Raw genomic sequence first — 23352 nt, forward strand, 5'->3', positions numbered from 1 at the left:
CCCCAATAATTCATTAAATGCTGGCCAATTGGTCCCCAGAATTAGCGGATGCCTGAGGTGCGGATTAATCGCCACCTCTACTCTATGCTTTTGTCCCCTAAATTGAATGTCCACAGGCATTATTGGATAATTCATCACCTCCCCGTGTATACACCGTACCTTAACCACACGGCTATTATCCAATGCCTTAGGTTGAATCAGACTTTGATGGATGGAGGTTTGGTTACAACCTGAATCCACCAAAGCGTGAAATGTACCCCCCTTGATACTTACTGGTATCTGGTACAGGCCAGCCTGATCGGGGGCAGCTTGTGGCGCATCGGGGACCCGGATCAGTGTCCCCACCTCCATCACCGGACACCGATCAATAAAATGACCCGGATCCCCGCAGCGCCAACAAGCCGGCCCAGACTTCCCCGCCGCCCTGGTGGCAGGAAGCGATCAAGAGATTGGCGTGGAGAGAGCGGGGGAGCAACCGGTGAAGTAAAGAGACCGCTAGGTGAGCTTCCTCCCCTGGGAGGGACTCGGGGTACTGGTAACGGCTCTGCAGGGGTCCCCGTTCTCCATCTGGGCGCCGGTCTGGGCGTAAGCCCCACACGAGACCTGGGAGGAGGGGGGGGGGTGGCCCGAACCTCCCGGTCTATCCAGCTCCAGAACAGCTCGCGGTCTTCATGCTGCTCTCGGAGGAGCGCTTCGAACCTCTTGTCCTGCTCCTCCTTAATCGCCAGCAGTTGTTATGATGTCCGCAAACGGCGTGGCTGGTGGGGTCTGCATGGCGGCGGCGATCTTCTTCCCTCCCGGGTTTCGGCACCAGTGTGATGTGGTTCAAGGTTGTAGGCAAGGGAAGGAAGAAGACAGGGGTCGGCGAATACTGGGACACTCGTTTTTATTAATGGAAAAGTTCAATAAATAAAAGGTTGCGCACAGAGTGCGTTCCCCGTGCGTACAGACACAGCACAAAGCAAAATAAACGATCCAGATTCTCGTAATGATCTCTTCGTGAAGACAGGCAGCAGACAAGGTCCCAGTCTAGCTCTCTCTCCCTCTCTCTCATTCCCGCCGGCTTATATCCGGTCTCTCCACGCCAATTACTGCAATCAGACACAGGTGTTCATCATCTGCACTTGACCTACTTACTCACCGCTCGGGTCCGTCCTCTCTCTCCCGCTACAGACTTCGCAAAACCACGCCCCCCTCGCCACAGACAGCAAATCACATCTCTGTTGAACACCTGCAAGAAATGCTTGTTAAGCAGTATCACCATGACTTTAATGAAAAATCATCAGAAGAGCAGATTGAAATGTCCAGAGAAGATATTAAGTTCATGGATATTGTCAGTAGCACAGCAAAACTAATTGGAGGTCATTATTGCATTGACTTGCCATTCAGAAAGGAAAATGTAACCCTGCCAGACAATCGTTATATAGCAGAGCAGCGCTTATGTAGCCTGAAAAGAAAGTTTGACAGGAACAGTGTTTTTAAGGAGGAATATACCACGTTCCTAAATGAAATAATAACACAGCGACATGCTGAGCCAGTTCCTCTTGACCAGCTGACACAGAGCAATGGGAAAGTGTGGTATATCCCTCACCACGGGGTGTATCATCCTCAGAAGGGCAAGCTACGAGTTGTTTTTGACTGTGCAGCCTCCTACAAAGGAACATCGCTCAATAGTCAGCTTTTGCAAGGCCCCGATCTCACCAACAGCCTCATTGGAGTTTTAGTCCGATTTAGGCAGGAGCCTATTGCAATAGTGGCTGATATCCAATCTATGTTTCACCAGGTTCATGTCTCAAATAAGCACGTTAACTTTCTCCGCTTCCTCTGGTGGCCAGATGGTGACACTGCACAGGCTTCGCAGGAATACCGCATGAAGGTACATCTATTTGGAGCTGCATCATCGTCAAGCTGTGCCAATTATGCCTTGAGGAAAACTGCAGATGACAACGCAGAACACTTCCCTCCAGAGGTTGTGAGTACAGTGAAAAAACATTTGTATGTCGATGATTGCCTCCGTTCAATGGCCTCAAAAGAGGAAGCTAGGAAAATGATCCAGGATTTAACTGCACTTTGTCAGAAAGGAGGATTCACTCTGTCAAAGTGGGTCAGCAATAGTCGTGCAGTGTTGCGCTCTGTCAGCGAAGGCCACAGAGCAAAATACATGATGGAGCTGGATTTGGATACAGATCAACTTCCTGTTGAACGTACATTAGGACTACAGTGGTACGTTGAAACTGACCAATTTGGATTTAAAGCCTCAGCACAAGAGCAACCACAGACGAGAAGAGGAATTCTTTCGGTGGTCAACTCCCTCTATGACCCATTGGGCTTCCTTGCTCCATTCAGCACGGTGGCTAAGTTGTTACTGCAGGAACTCTGTAAAAGAAATCTTGGATGGGACAAAGATATTCCCCATGTTCTTGCTAAGCAATGGGCTGGCTGGTTGGAAGATCTCCACAAGGTGGCAAAGTTCAAGATTGACCGTTGCATTAAGCCTAATGACTTTGGCAACCCTGTCACTGTACAACTTCACCACTTCTCTGACGCCAGTGAGGTTGGGTATGGAGCTGTCTCTTACTTAAGACTGGAAAGGGATAATAAAGTGCATTTTGCATTTATGATGGGGAAGGCCAGAGTTGCTCCGCTGAAGCAGACAACAATTCCTCGCCTGGAGCTAACAGCTGCAGTCCTCGCTGTTAAAGTAGACTGCATGCTACAGAAGGAGTTGCAACTTAGGCTGGAGAAGTCAGTTTTCTGGACCGACAGCACAACAGTCCTTAAATATATATCAAATGAAAGCCGGCGATTCTATACCTTTGTGGTCAACAGAATTGCAGTCATCAGAGAGGCAACTGATGTTGATCTGTGGAGATATGTGGGGACGAAGAAAAACCCAGCAAATGAAGCGTCAAGAGGAATGAGGGCAGAAGATCTCCTGAACAGAAGGAGATGGATGATGAGACCTGATTTCCTTTATAAGTCCAAGGATGGGTGGCCATAGATATGTATAACCATAATGTTTAATATTTTGGAGCGCGATGGCGTTTGAATGTATCATATTTTGGAGCGCGCTGTGCGTTTGAATGGATCATATTTTGGAGCGCGATTGCGTTTGAAAGGAAAAATGCACCAAACATTAGGCTTTATGTTTTTACTATTATCTCATTTCATATCATCATAACGAATGGAAACATTTGAAGTAACATATGATAATCAATATATTTTTCTCTAGCGTAGTTGTTCTTGAAATCTTTTGGAAGATTTAATTTATTGTTATTATTATTTTATGCAGCACTGTGTAGCCTATGCCTACAAGGCACAACAAACCTGGTGTTCATTATATATTGTTGGAAACGTGTGTGTGTGTGTGTATTCTGTGAATTTTAAAAAGAAATTTTAACCAGAAAAATCTAAAATCTATTCCCAAAATCGTGCAGCCCTATAGTTTCTCTTGATATCAGTATGTTCACAGTTTTTTTCTTTTTTTTTTTTTCTTTCAGGGACCAGATGCAACTGAGTCCTGCTGACTTCAACATTCACATGAGTCTCTGTACATGAACATGGTAAAGTGAAAATCAAACACCTTGGAAATGAAAGGTATGTTTTTAGGAATGGCACAAAGGTCTCTGTCTTTGGATCATTGTTTTCAATGTGCTCTTTTGTCATTTGTGTTTTTGGATTGTGTTGTGTTGTAAATAAATCCAAACAATCTAAAAGCCATTCTTTTTTAAATCTCCTCATTCTTTGTGCAAGGTTGCTCTGAATGACAGGGCCTGATCGCTCCTAATAGGGCAGTTAGGGGAGTGTCTTTGTCTTTCTCAGGTGTTAAAGGCTTACATATTCATGAGATGATCACGCCTCTTCATATATGGCTTTGTCACACAAAACACGTCTTAGAAATTTTAAATCAATATATTGTCTTATCTGAATGAGCAGTCAGGGTGATTTTCACATAGTTTTGGAGCAAATATTCTAGGCTATGTCATACAATTTTCAAAAGTCTTGTGAAGAAATAATCAGTATGGGTTTCATGGCCTTATTTCAGTGAGAATTTTTTTTTGTATTTTCACAAACCACGCATAAATGTCATTATCTCAAAACTACAAACTTTTACATACATGCTGCTGATATATTATTGTAGCAGAGTTTGTGCTGAATACAGTGTAATTAGACTTTAGCCATGAAAATGTCACTAGTAACAGAAAAAAACACAAATGTCAGAGCATGTCAGACCACCTCCAGGGCCCAGAAAACAGCTCAGACCTCAGAGGGTTAACAGGAAACACGGGTCTAAATAGTATAATATTCACCATATATCTAGCAACAGTTCAACTGCAATGTGAAGTTTATGCAACAATACCATAAACTAATAAGTAAGAATTTCTTACCTTACATCTTTCTTGTCTTCAAATCGCTTTCTTCTTCTTTGAGTTAAATCCAATGTAAGCTCAGACGTGTTTTCCAAACTCGACGAAAAGCAGAGACTTGTGAAGTGTTTTGGTGTTTTGTGTTTGAGGTAACGAGGGCGTTCGCGTTCCATGTGAGTAGTACTTATCCTACGGCAAGTGTCAAAATGATTAATGACTTTGACCTTTGACCTTTTGACAGGTTGAACTTCCGGTGACCTTATGATTGATGGGTTGAACCTCCTTTATGAGGTCATGGGATTAACCTTTGGCCTATCGATCATGTGGTTTGACAGTTGCTTTTGCCCCGGTGACCTAGCTAGTCCTAAATCATAGTTTTGACGGTTAGTTTTTGACCTATTTAACTAGAACAGATGTTTGAACTTTGTCCCAGTTATGTGTGTGCGTGTGTGGTTATATGGCTTGTGCCTCCCATTACATTCCTGAGCAGTATATAAATGGGGTCAGTGTGTTCTACATGCACCACCAGAAACATGAGCTACATGAGCATGGATGGTTTATCCTCCCCTCAATCCCCAGATGCGGGGTTGAGCAACAGGATGATGGAAAGTCTGACTATGGCGCCGAGAAAACCTTTAGGACACATCCGTTTGACCAGTTTTCTCCATGAAATTTCGGAATGGACTAAAGCTGAATTTCTGATGTGTAGCGGGCGTGTATTGGGCTACAAATTTCACAAACCAACTCGAGTTGTTACGCTCTACACCACTGATGGCGTCGACGAGTTTCAGCCGGGGCAAGACGCGTGCGTGGTATTTCCTGAAAAAGACTGGACTCTATTTTACAAACGTGTCTGGAAGGATCTGAATGACGGCGGCGAGGAGCCTTTGTACGTGGGGGAGTGGGACGGGGTGACCCCGAATGTCCGGTACCGTGTGGTAGGTGACCATACTCAAAAGAAGCCGAATGATTCTGTTTACATATTCTGCTGTAAAGACAAGACAAAGCTCAACAACACTCGGATGGGGCCCATCCTGCCTAAAGAGCATCAGGATCTGTATGAAATGCAATTCTTGTTCAAGTGGTGCGATCTGGATCTGCTGAGTAGTGTTTTTTCAATCATCAACAAAATGTTCAAATGGTGCGACATGCATGACGGATACAACAAAATTAAAGTGCAGCTGTTTCACCCTGAGAGATGTGCACGCAGCAGTACATACGCTCTGCCGTCCCCGCCCATTTACTACAGCCATCATAAAGCTCGGCGGCCGGACCTTGTCAAGCGTCGTATATAAATCAAAGGCTGAAGCGCTCCAACGTCCCCACCCCTTTTCCACAGCGATCATAAAATACAGCGACCAGACCCTCCCAAGCAGCATTTATAAACCATGGCTGAGGACGACGCTTCAGAACCCGCTCATGTATGCAGCTGCGGTATCTCTTTCGGCAGCATTCTCGACCCTCCCGACGACGACGACGCAACCCTCCATACTCTGACTGACGCCTGTGGACCATCGGGCCTCCACAACGACTGGGCCTCGGCCAAAACTATCAAACGCCGCATAGACTTGGAACCGTGCTTTGAAAACGATTGGGCCCCCGGCAACATTATCAGCCCTGAACCCTCGGATCTCCAAAACGACTCTGGTCTGGCTATCAAACGTAGCTTAGACTGGGATCTGGAGATCGAGTGCGACTGCGGCTGCACTAAACCTTCACCATCCAACAAAAAACATGGATCTTGCAACCTGACTTACCTCATCAGCCCGGAATCGCCCAATGATGAATTCTGCACCAGTCCGGGTAGCAATATCAACCCCGTCAAAGTATTGGATTTGGGCATCGAGCGCGCCTGCCCCCAAGGAGGGGTCCATAACGATCGGCAATCGCACGACTCATCTACAATCGACCGGACCCCGCCTCATTCTAATCGTGGCTTCGACGCCACAGACGGATGTTTCAGCGACGTCGGATTCAAAATCATAAAAGCCGCGACCGTGGTTTTGCTGCAACATCTCATCAACGACAAGCAGAAGGACGAGTGCGAGGGCTGTGCGATTAACCATCCTAGCCAGCTGCAACATTCCTGTCTGTTTGACCCTCCCAACTACTACTTCGACACACACTTTGACGAACTTTCAGGCAAGCTGTTTAAACCCTCTTTTCATTCCATCATCTCTACTCTCCTGGAGCGTTGCGGGTTAAAATCTCGACCCCATCGTATTCAAGGAACAGTCGGGACTATTCTGCGCGAATTAAAAGACGAACCATTCATCGCCGCCAAGGTGGAAGAAATCAGGGCGAGACTTCTGGACAAACCCTGCAAGGAAATAGTCTACGACGTCGTTGATCTCTGGGAAAATCTCCCCAATGCGAATGGCCAGTGACCAAACCACCTCCAACATGGGTGCAGCCTGTAGCCTAAAGTGGTGTATGGAATTATTGTTTAAAGAGCATTACAGAGACCAGATGACCGATCTCATGAGCAAGATTATTATGGACGCATCCCACACCGATACTCCGTGTCATGATACTGTGCGCGAGGCAAATCTCAAGAAAAATATGGTGTATATAAGAGGACTGGCTAGCTCATGGGACTATATGACGGACAAATGTGTTGACGGTAACGATCCACCCATTGTAATGATAAAACAGGTTCTAGATATGCTGTGTGAATCACAATCCCCGCTCGGGATCACCGATCTGCTGTGTACTTGTACGTATGTGACGGATGTCTGTATCGAGCTGGCAAAGAAATCAAAAGAATATGACTCCGATGATGAGGACGACGCTGTCAAAATCGTTGAAGTGATTAAAAACGTCGACAAAATTGTCGTAATGTACGTCGATTACATACTAGACAAAAACATGATGGCCTGCCGCGATTTTCTTTTCTGGTTAGATTACCACTGACGACATTATTAATCCATTTTGTATCCTGTAACATCGATGTATAACCATTTTACTTTTTAGTCTGTATGTAACGTCATTATATCCCTTTTGCATGTTGTATTATATTAATCCCGCTATATCCATTTTTTACTTAGAGTGTGTATTTTTATTATATCCCTTTTGCATGTTGTATCATATTAACCCCATTATATCCATTTTACATGTTGTATTATATTAATACCATTTTACTTAGTCTCTCTATGTATGTTTTGTATTATATCCATTTTTACTTATAGTATGTTTACTATCTTCTATTATATCCATGTTTACTATCTTCTATTATATCCATTTTACTTGTGTTATATCCTGTAACGTTTTTAATAAAAGATTGATTCAAACCGCTCATATGCGTCATTCTTTCCCAACGGTTGAAACGACAGCATGTCGGAGCTCATGAAAGAGGCTTATTATACGCCCTCCAACCCAGGCTCTTTAGGGGGTAAAAAACGATTAAAAGACGCCGTCTTGAAAGACAGCGGGGTCCGTCTAAGCGATAAACAGGTTTCAGAATGGCTGGCTGGTGAGGATGCTTACACATTACACAAAACAGCGCCTATAAAATACAAGCGAAACAGAGTGGTCGTGTACGGGGTCGATGCTCAGTTCCAGGCCGATCTCGTCGACATGATCGCCTACGCCAAGGATAATGACGGTCATAAATATCTGCTGACGTGCATAGACGTATTTAGCAAGTACGCCTGGGCTCGCGTGTTGAAGAATAAGAGCGGCGCGGAGGTCACTAGAGCGTTCAAGTCTATACTCGAAGAGGGGCGTGTGCCGCAGAAATTGCAGACGGATCAGGGAAAGGAATTTTTTAACAAACAATTTCAAGATGTAATGAAAAAGCACGACATTAATCATTTCGCTACCGCTACCGATTTGAAAGCCAGCGTCGTGGAACGATTTAATAGAACGTTAAAAAGTCGTATGTGGAGATTTTTAACGGCTACAAATTCCCGACGATACATAGATGTCTTACAAGACATTATGCTGGGGTACAACACCAGTTATCACCGAAGTATCAGAATGAGACCCGTGGACGTCGACAAAGTAAACGAGGGTCAAGTGTTTCAAAACTTGTACGGCGATATAAAGAAGACCGAGAGAGCCGTATTTAAATTCAAAGTCGGTGACGTCGTCAGGATTTCTAAAGTGAGAGGTCCGTTCGCCAAAGGTTATGAGCAGAACTACACGGAGGAATTTTTCACCGTATCCTCGTGTATTCCGCGACAACCACCGGTCTACAGACTCAGCGATTATGACGGCGATGTCATCCAGGGGGTTTTTTATGAAAAAGAGCTGCAAAAAATAATTGTGAGTAAAAACAAATCTTTTAAGGTGGAAAAGATTTTAGGTCAGAAAAAACAAGGGAAATCTACGCTTGTTTTAGTGAAATGGCTAGGCTGGCCTTCAAAATTTAATAGTTACATAGATAAAAAAACTCTGCTGGACTTAAAACACCCCGACGTTTAACGGATGAGATCATACGAGCCAAGGACCGCCATGGATGACCACGGGTTCTACGTCACGTTGCCGTGCAATGCATCGTCCACGGTTTACCCCGAAAATCGCATATCCTCCTATACAACCAGGTTAGCAAAAGCTATAGACTTGAAAGGACAATGGGAAGTCGGACTCGCCGAAATCGAATATCCCAGAAGTTGGTACAGCTTTAATGACGAAGATGGTCATTTCATCCTACATACGGCCCCGGAACCCCCGGGTAGCAACCCCTCCAAAGACTCAGATACCGTTTTTTCTAATATTGCGAAATTATACATAAGCGGGGGTTACTACGCAAACATTCGTGCGATCCTCCGTGCTATAAATCAACTTTGCGCACCAGTGGCCGTATTGAATCACGACGAATTAAAAAACAAGGTGTTTCTGGTCGCGAAACCCAACATTTCAGTGAGTTTTCGAGGGAGACTCGCCACTATTTTAGGAATGACGCTAAAACCTCTCGGAGGTTTAAACTATCATAAAAAACCCGATTTTACCGCAAACGTCATCATGTACGCCCCTCATCAATGCGATATCAACGCGGGGTTCTACACATTGTACGTTTACACAGACATCATCCAGTATCAAGCGGTCGGTGATTCTTACGTCCCGCTTTTGAGATGCGTACATATATTGGGTAAAAGCAACGACTCGGTCATTGCTAGATACAACACCCCGCATTACGCATCGATCAGCAAGGATCACATCACCGACATTACCATAGAGTTGAAGGACGATCAGAACCATTGCGTACCATTTTCTTACGGGAAAGTCATCGTAAAACTACACTTTAAACCAAAAAATGGTTTATTATAGACCCGGAGAGACCGCGGACTATGTCAGCTACTACCGAAATCAGGCCGGCGGGGATTTGCCGGGCTATGCCGGGAGGGGGGTTATGTACGGAGCAGGCTTAGGGGGTCTTTTCAGAGGCCTGTTCAGGATGGCTATACCTCTGTTAAAAAGAGGATTTAGCATCGCGAAACCCCACCTAAAATCGGCCGCTAAAAATATAGTATCCGACGTCGTCTCAAACGTATTTACGCGATCGCATAACGATAAAGCTCAAGACGGATCAGGTCTGATGGTCATGGCTCGTAAGAGGATGTCTAAACCACCGGGTGTGAGGAGGCGTGGTCAGTGGGGAAAGAAGAAAACAACACTTGGCCCAAAGAAACGCTCAGTCGTACGTAGAAAGCGTAAGAAGTCTGTTAGTCGAAAGGCGTCGATCAAGAGAGTTGGAAAAACCATTTTCTAACATGGCGTTTTTGCACCGCATGTCGGGAGAATGCATCAAGTCCGAGTTGGACCTATTTACGGTCCCCCTGACGCAAACCGTTATTGAGAAAAACGGCTATTTAGAAGTAGCCCCATTATCGGCCATATCGGACTCTGCCCCATTGGAGTTTTTTATCGCCGGCAACGGCGATGATTATTTGGATCTCAATAACACAATGATCTATCTACGGGTGAAAATCAAAAAGCCTGACGGAGACGATATCCCCCACCCGACAACGGTGGGTCCAATAAACTACCTGGCTGCTACTATGTTTTCACAGGTCGACGTAACCCTCGGCGACCGCCTGATATCTCAAAGCTCCGGAACTTATCCCTATCGCTGCATCATCGAAAGTCTGCTCAACTACGGTAAAGATACGCTGGAATCTATTTTCTCCTCCGGGCTGTTTCACAAAGACACAGCCGGTCACATGGATGTGCATGACCCTGCAGGCCGTAACGAGGGGTTGACGAAGAGATCGACCTACACCAGTCGAAGCAGGGAGGTGGAACTTCTTGTCCCCATACACAGCGATATATTCTTCCAGGAGAAACTTTTAATTAACGGCTTGGACGTTAAGTTACGATTTATAAGAGCGAAAGACGAATTCTGTCTGATGAGGTCCGACGACGTGGCTTACAAATTACATATAGTGGCGGCGTCCCTATTTGTCAAAAAAGTTTCTGTATCGCCGCCGGTGAGACTGGCTCACGCCCAGACGCTACTGTCGACAACGGCCAAGTACCCCATCGATAGGGTCTGTCTAAAATCGTTCTCCATACCCGCCGGCTCTCGTGTTTCGAATCAAGAAAATCTGTTTTTAGGAACGCTGCCAAAGTCTATCGTTATTGGTATGGTCGACAACGACGCATTCACCGGCTCCTACGAAAAAAATCCATTCGCGTTCAAACATTACAATCTGGAATTCCTAGCAGTCTACGTAGACGGTCAACAATTTCCCGCCAAGCCTCTACAACCTAATTTCGATGCCGGTTTGGCAGTACGCGAATATTATCAGCTGGCGATGACGACCGGGAGACACCTTAAAGATCGACCGCTCCCTATTGGCAGGAGAGATTTCCTGAACGGATACACGCTCTACGCATTTAACCTGACGCCGGACGAGGACTGCGGACAGCACATTTCCCTCATCAAGTCCGGGAACATCAGAGTCGAAGCTCGTTTCAGACAAGCGCTGCCGAATACCATTAATTTAATAATTTACGCCGTATTCGACAGCCTCATTGAAGTGTCTAACCGCAGACAGGTACTGATTGATCACTACTGAGAGATGAACACGCTACAACTCACAGCTATCATGGATAAAATAGCATGCAGGACTCATTTTCTCGGCGTTCTACCGAGCGATCAACTACCCAAAAAACCGTTGAGGATCTTACCGTCGTTCTGCGTCATTAATACCCACCCGGCTCGATTGCCGGGTGAGCATTGGGTCGCCGTTTATTTAGCCCGAGAGGGGGCCGCTTGTTTTTTCGACAGCTTCGGCAATCCGCCCAACAGCCCCCGCTTTCCAATCAGCATCAATAACTTTCTAGCCGTCAACGACGTCGACGTATTATATTCTGACAGACGCATCCAGGATTATTCATCGGAGACCTGCGGACAGCACTGTGTGTTTTTTCTATATCATTTAGCCAGAGGTCGCGACTATAACCACGTGATGAAACTATACACCGATGATTATATTAAAAATGATAAAATGGTGTCCCTCTTTGTGAAGAGATTGAGACCGCATGTTTGTAATGATAAAATGTTATCCTGCATTCATTGCGTGCAGACGTGTTTGACGTATAAATAAAAAAGCTTAAACCATTATATTTCTTATCGTCTTTTATTTATTTAATCATACATATTAATGCTCACACAAAATCGTTACATTTCCAACCATTGCCCTCGGCTGATAGCCGGCGAGTCTCCGAAATCTGGAGCCAAGCGAGGCGAATATCTCCTCGCCTTTTTTTTATAAGGTCTAACAGGTGTCGATGGGGTGAGAGTGTCGGGTTTACTCTTTAGAGCCGAGTTTCCGAACTCTGGAGCCAGACGAGGTGAATATCTCTGTACCTTTTTTTTATAAGGTCTAACAGGTGTCGATGGGGTGAGAGTGTCGGGTTTACTCTTTAGAGCCGAGTTTCCGAACGCTGGAGCCAGGCGAGGTGAATATCTCTGTACCTTTTTTTTATAAGGTTCTAGAGGTTTACTCTTTAGAGAGTTAATCGTGCGTCTGACCTGTTGATTGGGCACCATAGAAAAAGGAATGTTTAATTCGGCAAAGGCCCGTAGAAACTCGGACCATCCTAGAGGTCTCCGGTCATCCCTGACCTTTTGCGGAGCCGTAACATTTTTCAACAAATCGAGCATGTGTGAACCTTGTACGGCTTTACCCCTGAACACAAACTCCCCCGATTCGTTCCACGAACTTAGTCCTTTAGCTTTAGACATCTTGTCTAATATGTATCTGCTGTTTTTCACACTTCTCGATGGCACATTCTTCAGAACTTCGTCGACGACAGCCCCGTCAGCTTTACCGTCTTCAACGTTAGCACCAGTCGATGATTCGTCTTTATGACCGGGATCAAGATCCGGTAACGAAAGCGTTAAAACACCGCTCTCACGATCCCCTTGTTTAACGATGGCCAGAAACCTGCTCAGGGTATGGGTGTAAAGTTTGACTTTTTCGTAAGGATTCAAATCGGTGCGGCGTAAAATATTTCTTATGGCGGCGTCCAAATCGTTCTCCACGGTCTGTTGAATGTTCTCGCGAACATTTTCACTCTTGAGCTTATCCAGTTGATGGTGAGGGACTAAATACATCTTCTCGGCATACTCCATCCTAACGATTTGCTATCAAGCTCGTGAGAAACGGCAAGGCCACGCTTAGGAGCGGCAACAGGAACCCTCCCTTCTGGTTGAAGACTCGTTTCTTGGCCGCTATGCCAATTTTTTTATTGGCTACAAATTTAATATCCGTTTTTCTCTTTTTCAGTTTTTGGTACTGCTGTCTGTTGACCGGAATGACGCCATAGAGGATGTTTAGAGCCAGTTCGCAGAGCGCTAAAATGAATTCGTCGGACGCCGATTGTAAAATAAGGCGTCGTTGTTTAGGAGTGGCTTTATGTAGCAGTTTTAACACCGGCAGATGTTTACAAAGTCTGGCGGACATGGTTATCACGCTCTTCTTTTTTTCGGGATATAAACCACTTGACGGTCTGAAAGCAATCCTGTTCTGAGACGGTACTGCTCCGGAGTTTTTGCTTTATAGTCTATCATTAGATAGCCGAAAGGTCGGTCGACCGCGTCGTGATAACACTCCATAAAGTATTTTGTGTTTCCCGGGTACATTTGACGACCTAGCATTGCCACTTGATGAACGTCCCGAGGATTTTTAAACAGGATCATATAATTGGCGTTTAAACTGATGGTTCGGCTGGACTTTCCCTGTGCAAATAAATTTTGCACTATGTAAATAGAGCTGAGATTCCTATGGTGGCAATATTGCGTAAAAACCCGTTGTAGTTCAACGTTAGCGCTAGCTTGCTCCATGAGATCGTCCACCACGAGAAGATTAGTGGTGGTAACAGGCAGTAAATCATCATCATTCAGAGTCTGGGGTATTCCTTGTATAAATTTAATGTCATACAATTGAAGTAAATCATCGTACAAAGTTTGCCAGCAATCATACAACCAAACAATGTTTTCAATTTTCTTGGAAATGATATTCAAACCTTTTTCCAACAAAAGTTTTACAAAATAAGACTTGCCACTATTCGAGGGTCCAGAAACCACGCAACTGAAAGGGTGTTGAAGTCTGAAATCAAAATCGGAAACATCCTGAGACCCTCTGTGCATCATCTGATCAGTAGCCATAAGGAAGTGTGCTATAGTCGCTTAAAAGTCGACGTTTATTGTAGACGACCTTAAACCTTTTAACGACTGATTTGTTGTGCAATGTGAGAGACTTTTTATTTCTCACAATGTCTTCCGTCTGAGCCAGGATGTATTTGGATCTATCGTGCGACGTCACATAGCTGTCAACCAGACCAATCAGGGATTCGAGACAGATAGCTCGGGAATTTTTAGCATTCAGGGTAATACCTTTAGCTTTCATGGAAACTTTGCCTTTGGCCGTCTCAAATCCATACGATTTGGGACCGCTCGAGCAGAAGGTCGCTATATAATCATCTTGGTCTAATTCGCTCGTCAGCTCCCCTAAATGATCACCCAGAGGAGGCTCCCAGTCGCCGTCCCTAGACACGAATACGACGCTGTCTGTGTCAGAGTATAGCAGACGGTCGCCGAGTCTATCCATCAATTCGTACAATTCCAGTCGGGCGTGCGCGGTAGTGAAAGCGCCTACAAAAACATTCACGTCGTGCGCCTTGCAAACATCCTCTTTGTGGGGTTTATGCTGGACGAGAGCTACGTCATCTGAGATGAATGAGAAATACGTCAACGTGTCGGTATTGCCAAAAACAATTCTGGTGAAATCTTCAGGCTCGCTCACCAGAATCGTTTGAGGTAAGTTCTGTCTTAAAGAGAAGCGCCCCCACAAACTATTCAGAATTAATTTAGTGATTGCCCTTTGGGCTGCGTTGTACTTGATTTTTTCCGGATCGAGTTGAATACCCTCTTTTTCAAAATAGTCACGGATGTAAGCCTCTTTCTCTGCATCCGTGACGACGTTCGAAGGGTGGCCCGAGGCTTGTTGTTTCAAACGCAAGAAGGTTTTTACGTATTCGGCAAACAACGTGTCTGACCGTTGTGGAAAATGCCAAACCTCGTCTATCTTGGCTACCGCATAGCCCTTCTCGATGGCTTTTAAAAGCTCGATACTGACCCAACAGCCCGAGAGTGATCTTTCCTCGTCTGTGTGGGTACAGCTCGAGGTCTGGTTTTGGTCCTGGGCGCAGGTTCTACATAGCGGAAACATGAGTTTTCCTTGGCATCTGTAAGGGAGAACCGGGTGCAGTAAGTTGCGGGGAGGGTACACGGTGGCTTTGATAAGTCCGTAATAGTTTTCAATCGGTTCGAAATCTGCGAAAATGATTTCGGGGTGCTCGATCGGGTAGCTTTTCCTGGCCTGGCAGAAAGGATACAGACTGGTGAAATCCAGATACCTTATTTTCTCATCGTCGCTCACTTTGTGGTATAGTTTATAGGCGTTCGTTCGGCCTCCGTAAAGCGCATCACGAGGATTCAATCTCTCTGGGGCGGAATAATTGGCCATAAATTCTATCACGGAGGGATTGGTCTTTTTCATGCGGTTCCATTCGCATTCCCACAGAACCTCGATTTGCAAACCGTACGCGTTCCGCAGAATTTCAACCTTATCGTCAAACTGGTTCCTGAGAACCCCGTAGGGTACTCCGGACAGGGGGTGCGCCTGATGGGGTTCAAAGCGACAGCAGTGCCCATGGAAGATGCACCCCGCGTATTCTAAGCCGTGCCTGACGCCGTCCTGCTCGTAGTAGCCGTCTAAAAAGTACTTACCGATCGATACTTCGCCGTGGTTTACGGCGTGATGAACATCCGCGTTTCGAGTCTTTTTTATATACTCGAGCCATTCGATCGAACCGCTTGAGTAGGACTTATTCTGATGGATGTACGCTTTGTTATGCGTGAGGGCGAGCGTGTTTCTGGCGAGATAATGTGTTTTGAAGACCCCCATCGCGCAGCTGGCGAGCGTCGTGAAGCCAAAAGGGTCGAGTTGGGTGCACTGTAAGAAAGACGCCCTGTATGTCATACATCCTTCGCGCAACAACACGACGTCGTTAACGCCGTAGGCGTACAGTTCTTTCTTGAAGTCAAAGAACTTGCCCTTCACTGTGCTGTACCACGCATCAAACTTGTCTCGGTCTTTATCCGACATGTTCTCGTAGTTGTAGAACTTTTTGTCGGGGTACGGTCCGACATAGTTCTCATTTTCCATCCTGTTGAAAAGATGGGGGAAGTAGCCTTTTTCAGTCGTCGTTAAGTCTAACGCCGCGGGCATTTTGGCGAGAGCGAATGGGAAAAATGAGTAGCTATCGATGTATCGCTGGGCAAAAGCGTCATCGTACATCAAGAGTAATTTGCACCCTTGCATTATGACCTCAATCGCGACCCCTGATTTGCAAAAATACTCGAGGATTAGAAAGGCGTCAAATCTGGAGGCGTAATGAGCGATGAAGCAGTAGCCCGTATATCGGGGTTGTCTGAAGTGGTTGATTAGCTTAGCGATGCAGTCCGTACCGTGAGCAGTAAATTTCTTGCCTTTGAATGTGATGGCGCAAACAAAATTAGCCACGTGCCTACCGTTTTCGTAACGCGTTTCGAAATCGTAGAAGATGTATTTCTCGCACGGCTCCTTAGGCTCTAGAGGTTGTATGAAGCATTGATGCTCACCAACGTTCGTCAGACGCTCGCGACAATGCACGCATTTGTCTGGGGCGCAGATGTGTTTGGTTTTCTTGTCGCCCGGTTTAACGGTGTAACGTCTGTTACACAGTTTGCAGTATTTAATCATATCACAGGAGGGGTATTCCTGACCGGGAGGTGTGTTTTTTTTATGCATTTCAAAACAATAAGCCGATTTACAGTACCGCAGGCAATCGGGGCAATGTATGATTCTTACAGGGAACCTGTAACATTCCGGGTCGAAACAGATGTTGCAGGCGTGCTTACATCGATGGTCTCTGCGGTTGGTGTAAGATTTGTAGCAAAATGGACACACGTATGGTGAACCGATGAATGCCGTCAAACTCGTTATCATGTAGTAATGGTCGTTGTGGAGGTACAGGAAGACTGTTTTTGGGTGGGGTTTGTCAGAATTTTTGTAGGTTTCTAAGACCAAGGCGTTAGATCTGTGAAATACGACGATTTTAATGTCTAGAGCTCGTTCAAACGAGGCTATGTCGCCGAGACCGATTCGGTCTTGGATTGAGAAGCCGGCGCTGTTTTGGATGACGGTAGCCAGTTTTTCTAGCGCACTCTCGGGGTGTTGGGGATTAAGGAAACGGGCGAGACAGATGGAGAAGCACAAATTATTTGAAATATTGGTGGGGCAGAATAAACTCGTCTTTTTTCTTTTGATCACCTCGTCAACAGCCAGGTCAGTGACTTTGCGGCGTTGACCTCCTCCGCCTTGTCTGCTCATGGATACCGAAGCTTCAAATTCGACTGCGTCGTCGGATAGTAAGCGATCGTTACTCTGTAAAACTTTTTCAATTTGATCAAAAAGTGTATCCACGTCGTAATTATTACCGTGAGTTAAAACCCCGCTAACGGGTGTTTGGAGGCTGGGAGCCGTCAATGTAATATTGATCACCGGTGAATTTTGGTCGAATTCTCTTGCAAAATTCACAATCCCACTGAGCATATCGTGTAAGCGGGTATGATAAGAGGCCAAATCTGTAGAGTTAATCTCTCTCAGATTCGTAGTCCTTCTCAACGTCACGCTGTTGAAACGAGGTCGTGGTAAGACATGATATCCGTTAACGTCCCCACCCTCGCGAATCAATCTGTCAATGTCTATACGGCTTAATCGCGTCTGTGTAGTAGGGTCGACATTACCTGATGCGAGCGATTGTGAAGTATCATTACCGGCAGGGTGCTCTGTGTTGTCAGGATCAGGGTCGGTAGATGGTGGGCTGTTTAAAACACCGCCATGTTGTACAACGGGGTCGTTGTCTAGGCTTAGCAGAGGATCAAACAAATTCATATTTGGATTTACAGCTAATTCAAAAAGATCCAACATAGCAGGGGATTCTAGATTAAACAAATACTGTTCTAAAGAATCGGGCAGTATACTTAGCATTTCAATCTCGTCCGGTGAAAGTTCTGTGGAGGATTGGTCTGATTGGCATAAGTCTGCGTCGTCTGACCCGTCCATTTTTAGATTTCAGACCAAAACACGAACTATTACAAAATCATAGAGTTAAAACAAGCATATATATGAAATATCAGAGTATATATATGTAAACAGCATACATGAACTATTACAAAATCAGAGTATAAAAAGCATAAATGACATATTACAAAATCATAGAGTGTACAAAGCATGCATGAACTATTACAATATCAGAGTATAAAAATCAGTGGGTATACATGAAATATTACAAAATCAGAGTATAAAACAAATGAAATATCAGATTATATGCAAACAATGTATAGATGAAATATTATAAAAAACGTGCAATATAAGAATTACTCGGAATACATCTATATTCAATTTGACTCCGTCGTCTCATCTATGATGGTGAGAATAAGGTGATGCAAAATGAGCACCAATTCCCGATGGTATTCGCTCACCATGCGATCATTTCTATCAAACCGCTGTTCAGTCGTTGATCTCATACCATTGACACGACGGAATATTTCATTGGCCAGACCCCGAATAAAGCGATCCTGCACATCAAATCGGCTGCGTGTCTCGAGGTGGTAGGCACGGAGCTCACCGCGCAATGCGTCTAATCTGCTATGGGTTTCGATTTGTCTGTCACTAGGCTGACTGTGCAACGCAATCAATTTGTTGTTAATATCATCTTGTACGTCACGAAGTTCGATGTACTTGTTGTTTATGTCGACCTGTGCATCGCGAAACTCTTGACCTAATGATTCTATCGAATTAATGAGCCTATGCGTCGGAGGCGCGTCATCGAATGGTACATCGGCCGACTGAGGCGCCGGCACTTCTTCCACTTCTACTTCTTCCGACGACGGTGAGCAAGAAGGATATGGTGTTTGACCCGCGTTGGTGGTTGACACCTCGCCGCGCTCGCTCGTCCAAGAACTCTGTTCCCAAGCGTTGAGTTGAGGCGTATCCCAGGTAGTCACGTCATCCTCATGGCTTCTACTCGAGTCTGCTGTGTGTAACAAAAAAAAAAAAAAAAAAAATCTTAATGGCGTGACTCCGCCGGAGTTTAAATGCAAATAATGAAGATGTTCTTACCATAAAAGAAAGCGGTCTCAGGACTGGTGGGCGGGCTACTTGGTGGTGTCAGACAAAGAGTTTTCCTCTCTGGAGAGCTCTCAGGACTGATCGCCGGGGTAAAACGATAAGTCTTTCTTGGTAGTTCGCCGTTCGGTTCAGGTCGGACCACCGCTGTAAAACGATAAGTCTTTCTTGGTGGTTCGCCGTCTGGTCCAGGACTGACCGGCGGGGTGGGACGATTAGTTTTTCTAGTCTTCTTTCTTGCTGGTTCGCCGCTGGGTCCAGGAAGTGGCTCGTCGTTGGATCCTATTGGATTCTCGACGCGCGCCGGAGTGGAATCAGGTAGGATGTGGGGCCTGTCTGTTACATTGACGGTGGGATCTTCATTGCCATCTTGCGTGAGATCGATAACTGTCTCGAAGCCGGGTTGGGTGATAAATTGTATGAAATCTAAAAATAAAATTTGATTTCTCATAAACATAAAAGAAATCTAAAATTTTGATTTCTCATAAAAAAAAATGTTGGAGATGGATCTTGTTTTACCATTGGCTGCGCTGTCTGGATCAACAGCCCTAGCGGTCACTGTGAATTAAAATGCTTTAAATTTATAAAAAGACAAAATTAAAATACGTTCATTTTAATTTATAAAAAGAATAGTTAATACGTACTTACATGTATTAATAGCGTCAAAGGCTTGCTGCTCAATATTTGAACCTGAGATAAAAAATAAAAAACCCTGTTATGATTTAAAACACACGGTGAGGGTTTTTATGTGCTTGTTTAATGGAACACACACACACACACACACACACACACACACACACACACACACACACACACACACACACACACACACACAGAGAGAGAGAGAGACAGACTGTGACAAAGAAATCATGATGTTATATCATCAAAATCCAGCAGATGGCGCAATTTTCACTATAACAGGGTGTCATAACATTAAACCGCCAGCAGATGGCGCAATTTTCACTATAACAGGGTGTCATAACATTAAACCGCCAGCAGAGGGAGGCATTTTCACTATAACAGGGTGTCATAACATTAAACAGCCAGCAGAGGGAGGCATTTCAATGTCATACCATTAAACGACCAGCAGAGGGAGGCATTTCAATGTCATACCATTAAACGGTCAGCAGAGGGAGGCATTTCAATGTCATACCATTAAACGACCAGCAGAGGGAGGCATTTCAATGTCATACCATTAAACAGCCAGCAGAGGGAGGCATTTCAATGTCATACCATTAAACGACCAGCAGAGGGAGGCATTTCAATGTCATACCATTAAACGGTCAGCAGAGGGAGGCATTTCAATCTCATATCATCAAAATAAAAGTGTTTTTCATACTAAACACTATAGCGCTGATATTAAGACAAATAAAACATCGAGGCATAATCATAATTTGTGATAAATTAATAGAGTAGTTAAAATATCTATCAGCAGATAAAACAGCATAGTTTATGAATATAGCAGATAAAATAAAACATCATAGTTTATGAATATAGTCACTAACAGTAGATAAAATACCAGTGCATGTTTTATTACAGTAATGAATTGTAATATGGTTTAAAGACGTCATAGCATAATCATAATTTTATGATAAATTAATATAGTAGTTAAAAAATCTCTATCAGCAGATAAAATTCCAATAGCATAATGCATGTTTTTAAAAACACTTGTAATACGGTTTAAAGACAACATAGCATACTTTGTTAAATGAATATTTCCATCATCAGTTACAACAGATCAAACACCATAGCATAATTTATATGAATCAGCAGATGAAACTATAATCCATGTTTTAAAACACTAATGAATTATACTGTCTTTTGTATAAACAAACTTTTTAAAAATAAAACAGCATAGCATGAAATGAGAAAATACTCACGTTTATCCATTGTCTTGTAGAGGGTGGCAGATCAGTGAGTCGTCCGAAAAGTTTTAGGGCATGTGTTGGTTGAACAGGACAAATTACATTTATACACTTGTTTCAATATATAAAAATGTGTTGAGTGACCACTAGGTGCCATCCTTGTTCTATGAATGGACCTGTACAATCCGTGGAAAAACAGAGTAAGGTCACCCGTGTCACCATAAATTCGTGGGCACAGGAGATGTTAGACGTGGGCCAACGTAATTCATAGATAGAACCGTCAGAAAACTGTCAAAAACATGCTACTCCTTTATAAGATATAATGGTTTTAATTAACAACATCTTTGAAAGAGATTATGATTTGAAGTAAATTCAGACGAGAGTGAACGGTGGCACGTTAATTTACAAGACCCATTCGCACGCACACACACACATAAGGACTGATTTGGAGCGCCGCAGGTCAGAAAAGGTGATGTGAAAACACCGCCTTCAGCTCTCTAAAAAATGTAGAATGGATTTTGTTTATCTGAAACAATTGGTATCAGTAGATATTTTTTTATAACCATTTCATTTATAACCTTTTAAAAGAACAGAATGTTTTTCAACTTGTTAGTCTGATATACACTTAACAGTTTCACTGTTACCTATGGAATGTGGAGGAGCAGAAGGAGGGGGATGTCAGACAGAGAGAGCGCGCGCATAGACACCCACAGACGCGCGCGGCCCCCTCCTCTTGCTGCTGACACACACGCGCTCGGCTCACTATGTTTTGAGACACGGGTAAGCTCATTCAGGAAAGGAGTATTTTTGTTTTCACCACTTTTAATCATTTGAAAACATTATTACAACTTTTAAAATTTTTGGATTATAGTTTGAAAATCATTTTAACCCTAACAAAACATTGACCGTGTCTCATTCTGATCGTCGATTCAGAGAGAGACCAACAGATGGAGCTGCGAGCCCGTTTCATCCCTGGTAGGTTCTCTCTAAAATAAGGTAAGACAATTTTATATACTTTTATATACTTTTATCTAAAACTATTGGTTTTAGTAAGCTTTTAAAAGAACAGAATATTTTTCAACCAGTTAAATTGCTTTAGATTATATAATTTATGTTATACACTTTTAAAAAGAACTTTAGCATGATAATTTATATTATATAAAGGATGTTTTACATATGAATGTGAAATAACTAAATGTTTTTTCAACCTTTAATTGTTTTAGATTATATAAATTATAGAATGTTTTATATTTAAAATGTGAAATAACTGAATGTCACATATATGAAATAACCACACACGCACACACATAACTGGGACAAAGTTCAAACATCTGTTCTAGTTAAATAGGTCAAAAACTAACCGTCAAAACTATGATTTAGGACTAGCTAGGTCACCGGGGCAAAAGCAACTGTCAAACCACATGATCGATAGGCCAAAGGTTAATCCCATGACCTCATAAAGGAGGTTCAACCCATCAATCATAAGGTCACCGGAAGTTCAACCTGTCAAAAGGTCAAAGGTCAAAGTCATTAATCATTTTGACACTTGCCGTAGGATAAGTACTACTCATGTGGAGATTTGCATGTGAATCTCTTTTGCGCGAGTGGGCGTGTCGAATTAAAAAGTAATTAGCAAGCGTTTGAGATACTGGACATCCTGTTGGTTTTATACAAATTACTTAAACAGAGAATATTTGTTTTCAGTTTGAATCCGATCATTTAAAAGTACACACTTAAATGTGTATAAAGGTATATGGCTCATAAATGTGTGAGAAGTATTCGCTGAGTTATGTTTCAGTTTATAGACGTGCTCAAGAAAAAAAAGTTCACCGCGACGGAGAGGCAGAACGCACACCCTGTTTATTTTCTTTATTTTACAAAAGCACAATGTTTTGATTTGATTGTAAGTGGACACATACAAAAGTAGAAATATCACAGATTATTTTTTTATATTTCTTTTTTCTGTATAACCATAAATGACGGAGTAATTTAAGTTTATGTTGCTGCTATGTGAAAAAAATCCAGCAAAACGCGTCTGCGCGTTTCTCGACCTCAGAGGGTTAAAGACACAGACAATGCTATGAGCCACCTGATTCAGTACTTTTCATCTTGGAAGAGATTGCAGGTAGCTGTAGCTTGGCTTCTTAAGATCAAGGATACTCTTGTGTTATTGGGACATAGGAGAAAGGAGCTTTATGCCTCTGCTGACCTCAGTATGGACACTACAGACTGTCATCAACAGGTGGAAAGCCAAATGCAGAGCTTTAAGGCTACGCTCAAAGGACAGAGTCTGACACCTCAAGATGTGACCAGGGCAGAGCTGTCAATCATCCGGTATGTACAACATCAACGGTTTAAGGATGAAATTACCTCGCTGCAGAGTGGTGTGAAATCCGTATCCAAGGACAGTCCACTGTACAGATTGGACCCAGT

At 43.8% G+C, this 23352-nt stretch overlaps 2 protein-coding genes across 3 annotated transcripts in view; one reads left to right on the plus strand and one right to left on the minus strand.

Moving 5' to 3' along the window:
• Positions 1–23352, plus strand: part of LOC309497856 (uncharacterized protein) — a 606947-nt gene that overhangs the window by 431508 nt on the left and 152087 nt on the right. The gene's annotated exons all lie outside the window — the stretch shown is intronic.
• Positions 18187–21063, minus strand: LOC309501391 (uncharacterized protein). 2 transcript variants are annotated; one of them, XM_082173462.1, is made up of 5 exons: positions 20935–21063; positions 19703–19744; positions 19574–19612; positions 19049–19480; positions 18187–18959 (listed from the first exon to the last, which is right to left on the minus strand). In XM_082173462.1, exons 1-5 carry the CDS (start codon positions 20942–20944, stop codon positions 18325–18327), a joined length of 1158 nt encoding a protein of 385 aa, XP_082029588.1. In that variant the 5' UTR covers positions 20945–21063; the 3' UTR covers positions 18187–18324. The 2 variants fall into 2 exon arrangements, with proteins under 2 accessions (XP_082029588.1, XP_082029587.1); XM_082173461.1 differs by having other exon boundaries at positions 18193–18962.

The sequence above is a fragment of the Leuciscus leuciscus genome (assembly GCF_965113295.1).
Source record: "Leuciscus leuciscus genome assembly, chromosome: 1".
NCBI classification, from domain to species: domain Eukaryota; kingdom Metazoa; phylum Chordata; class Actinopteri; order Cypriniformes; family Leuciscidae; genus Leuciscus; species Leuciscus leuciscus.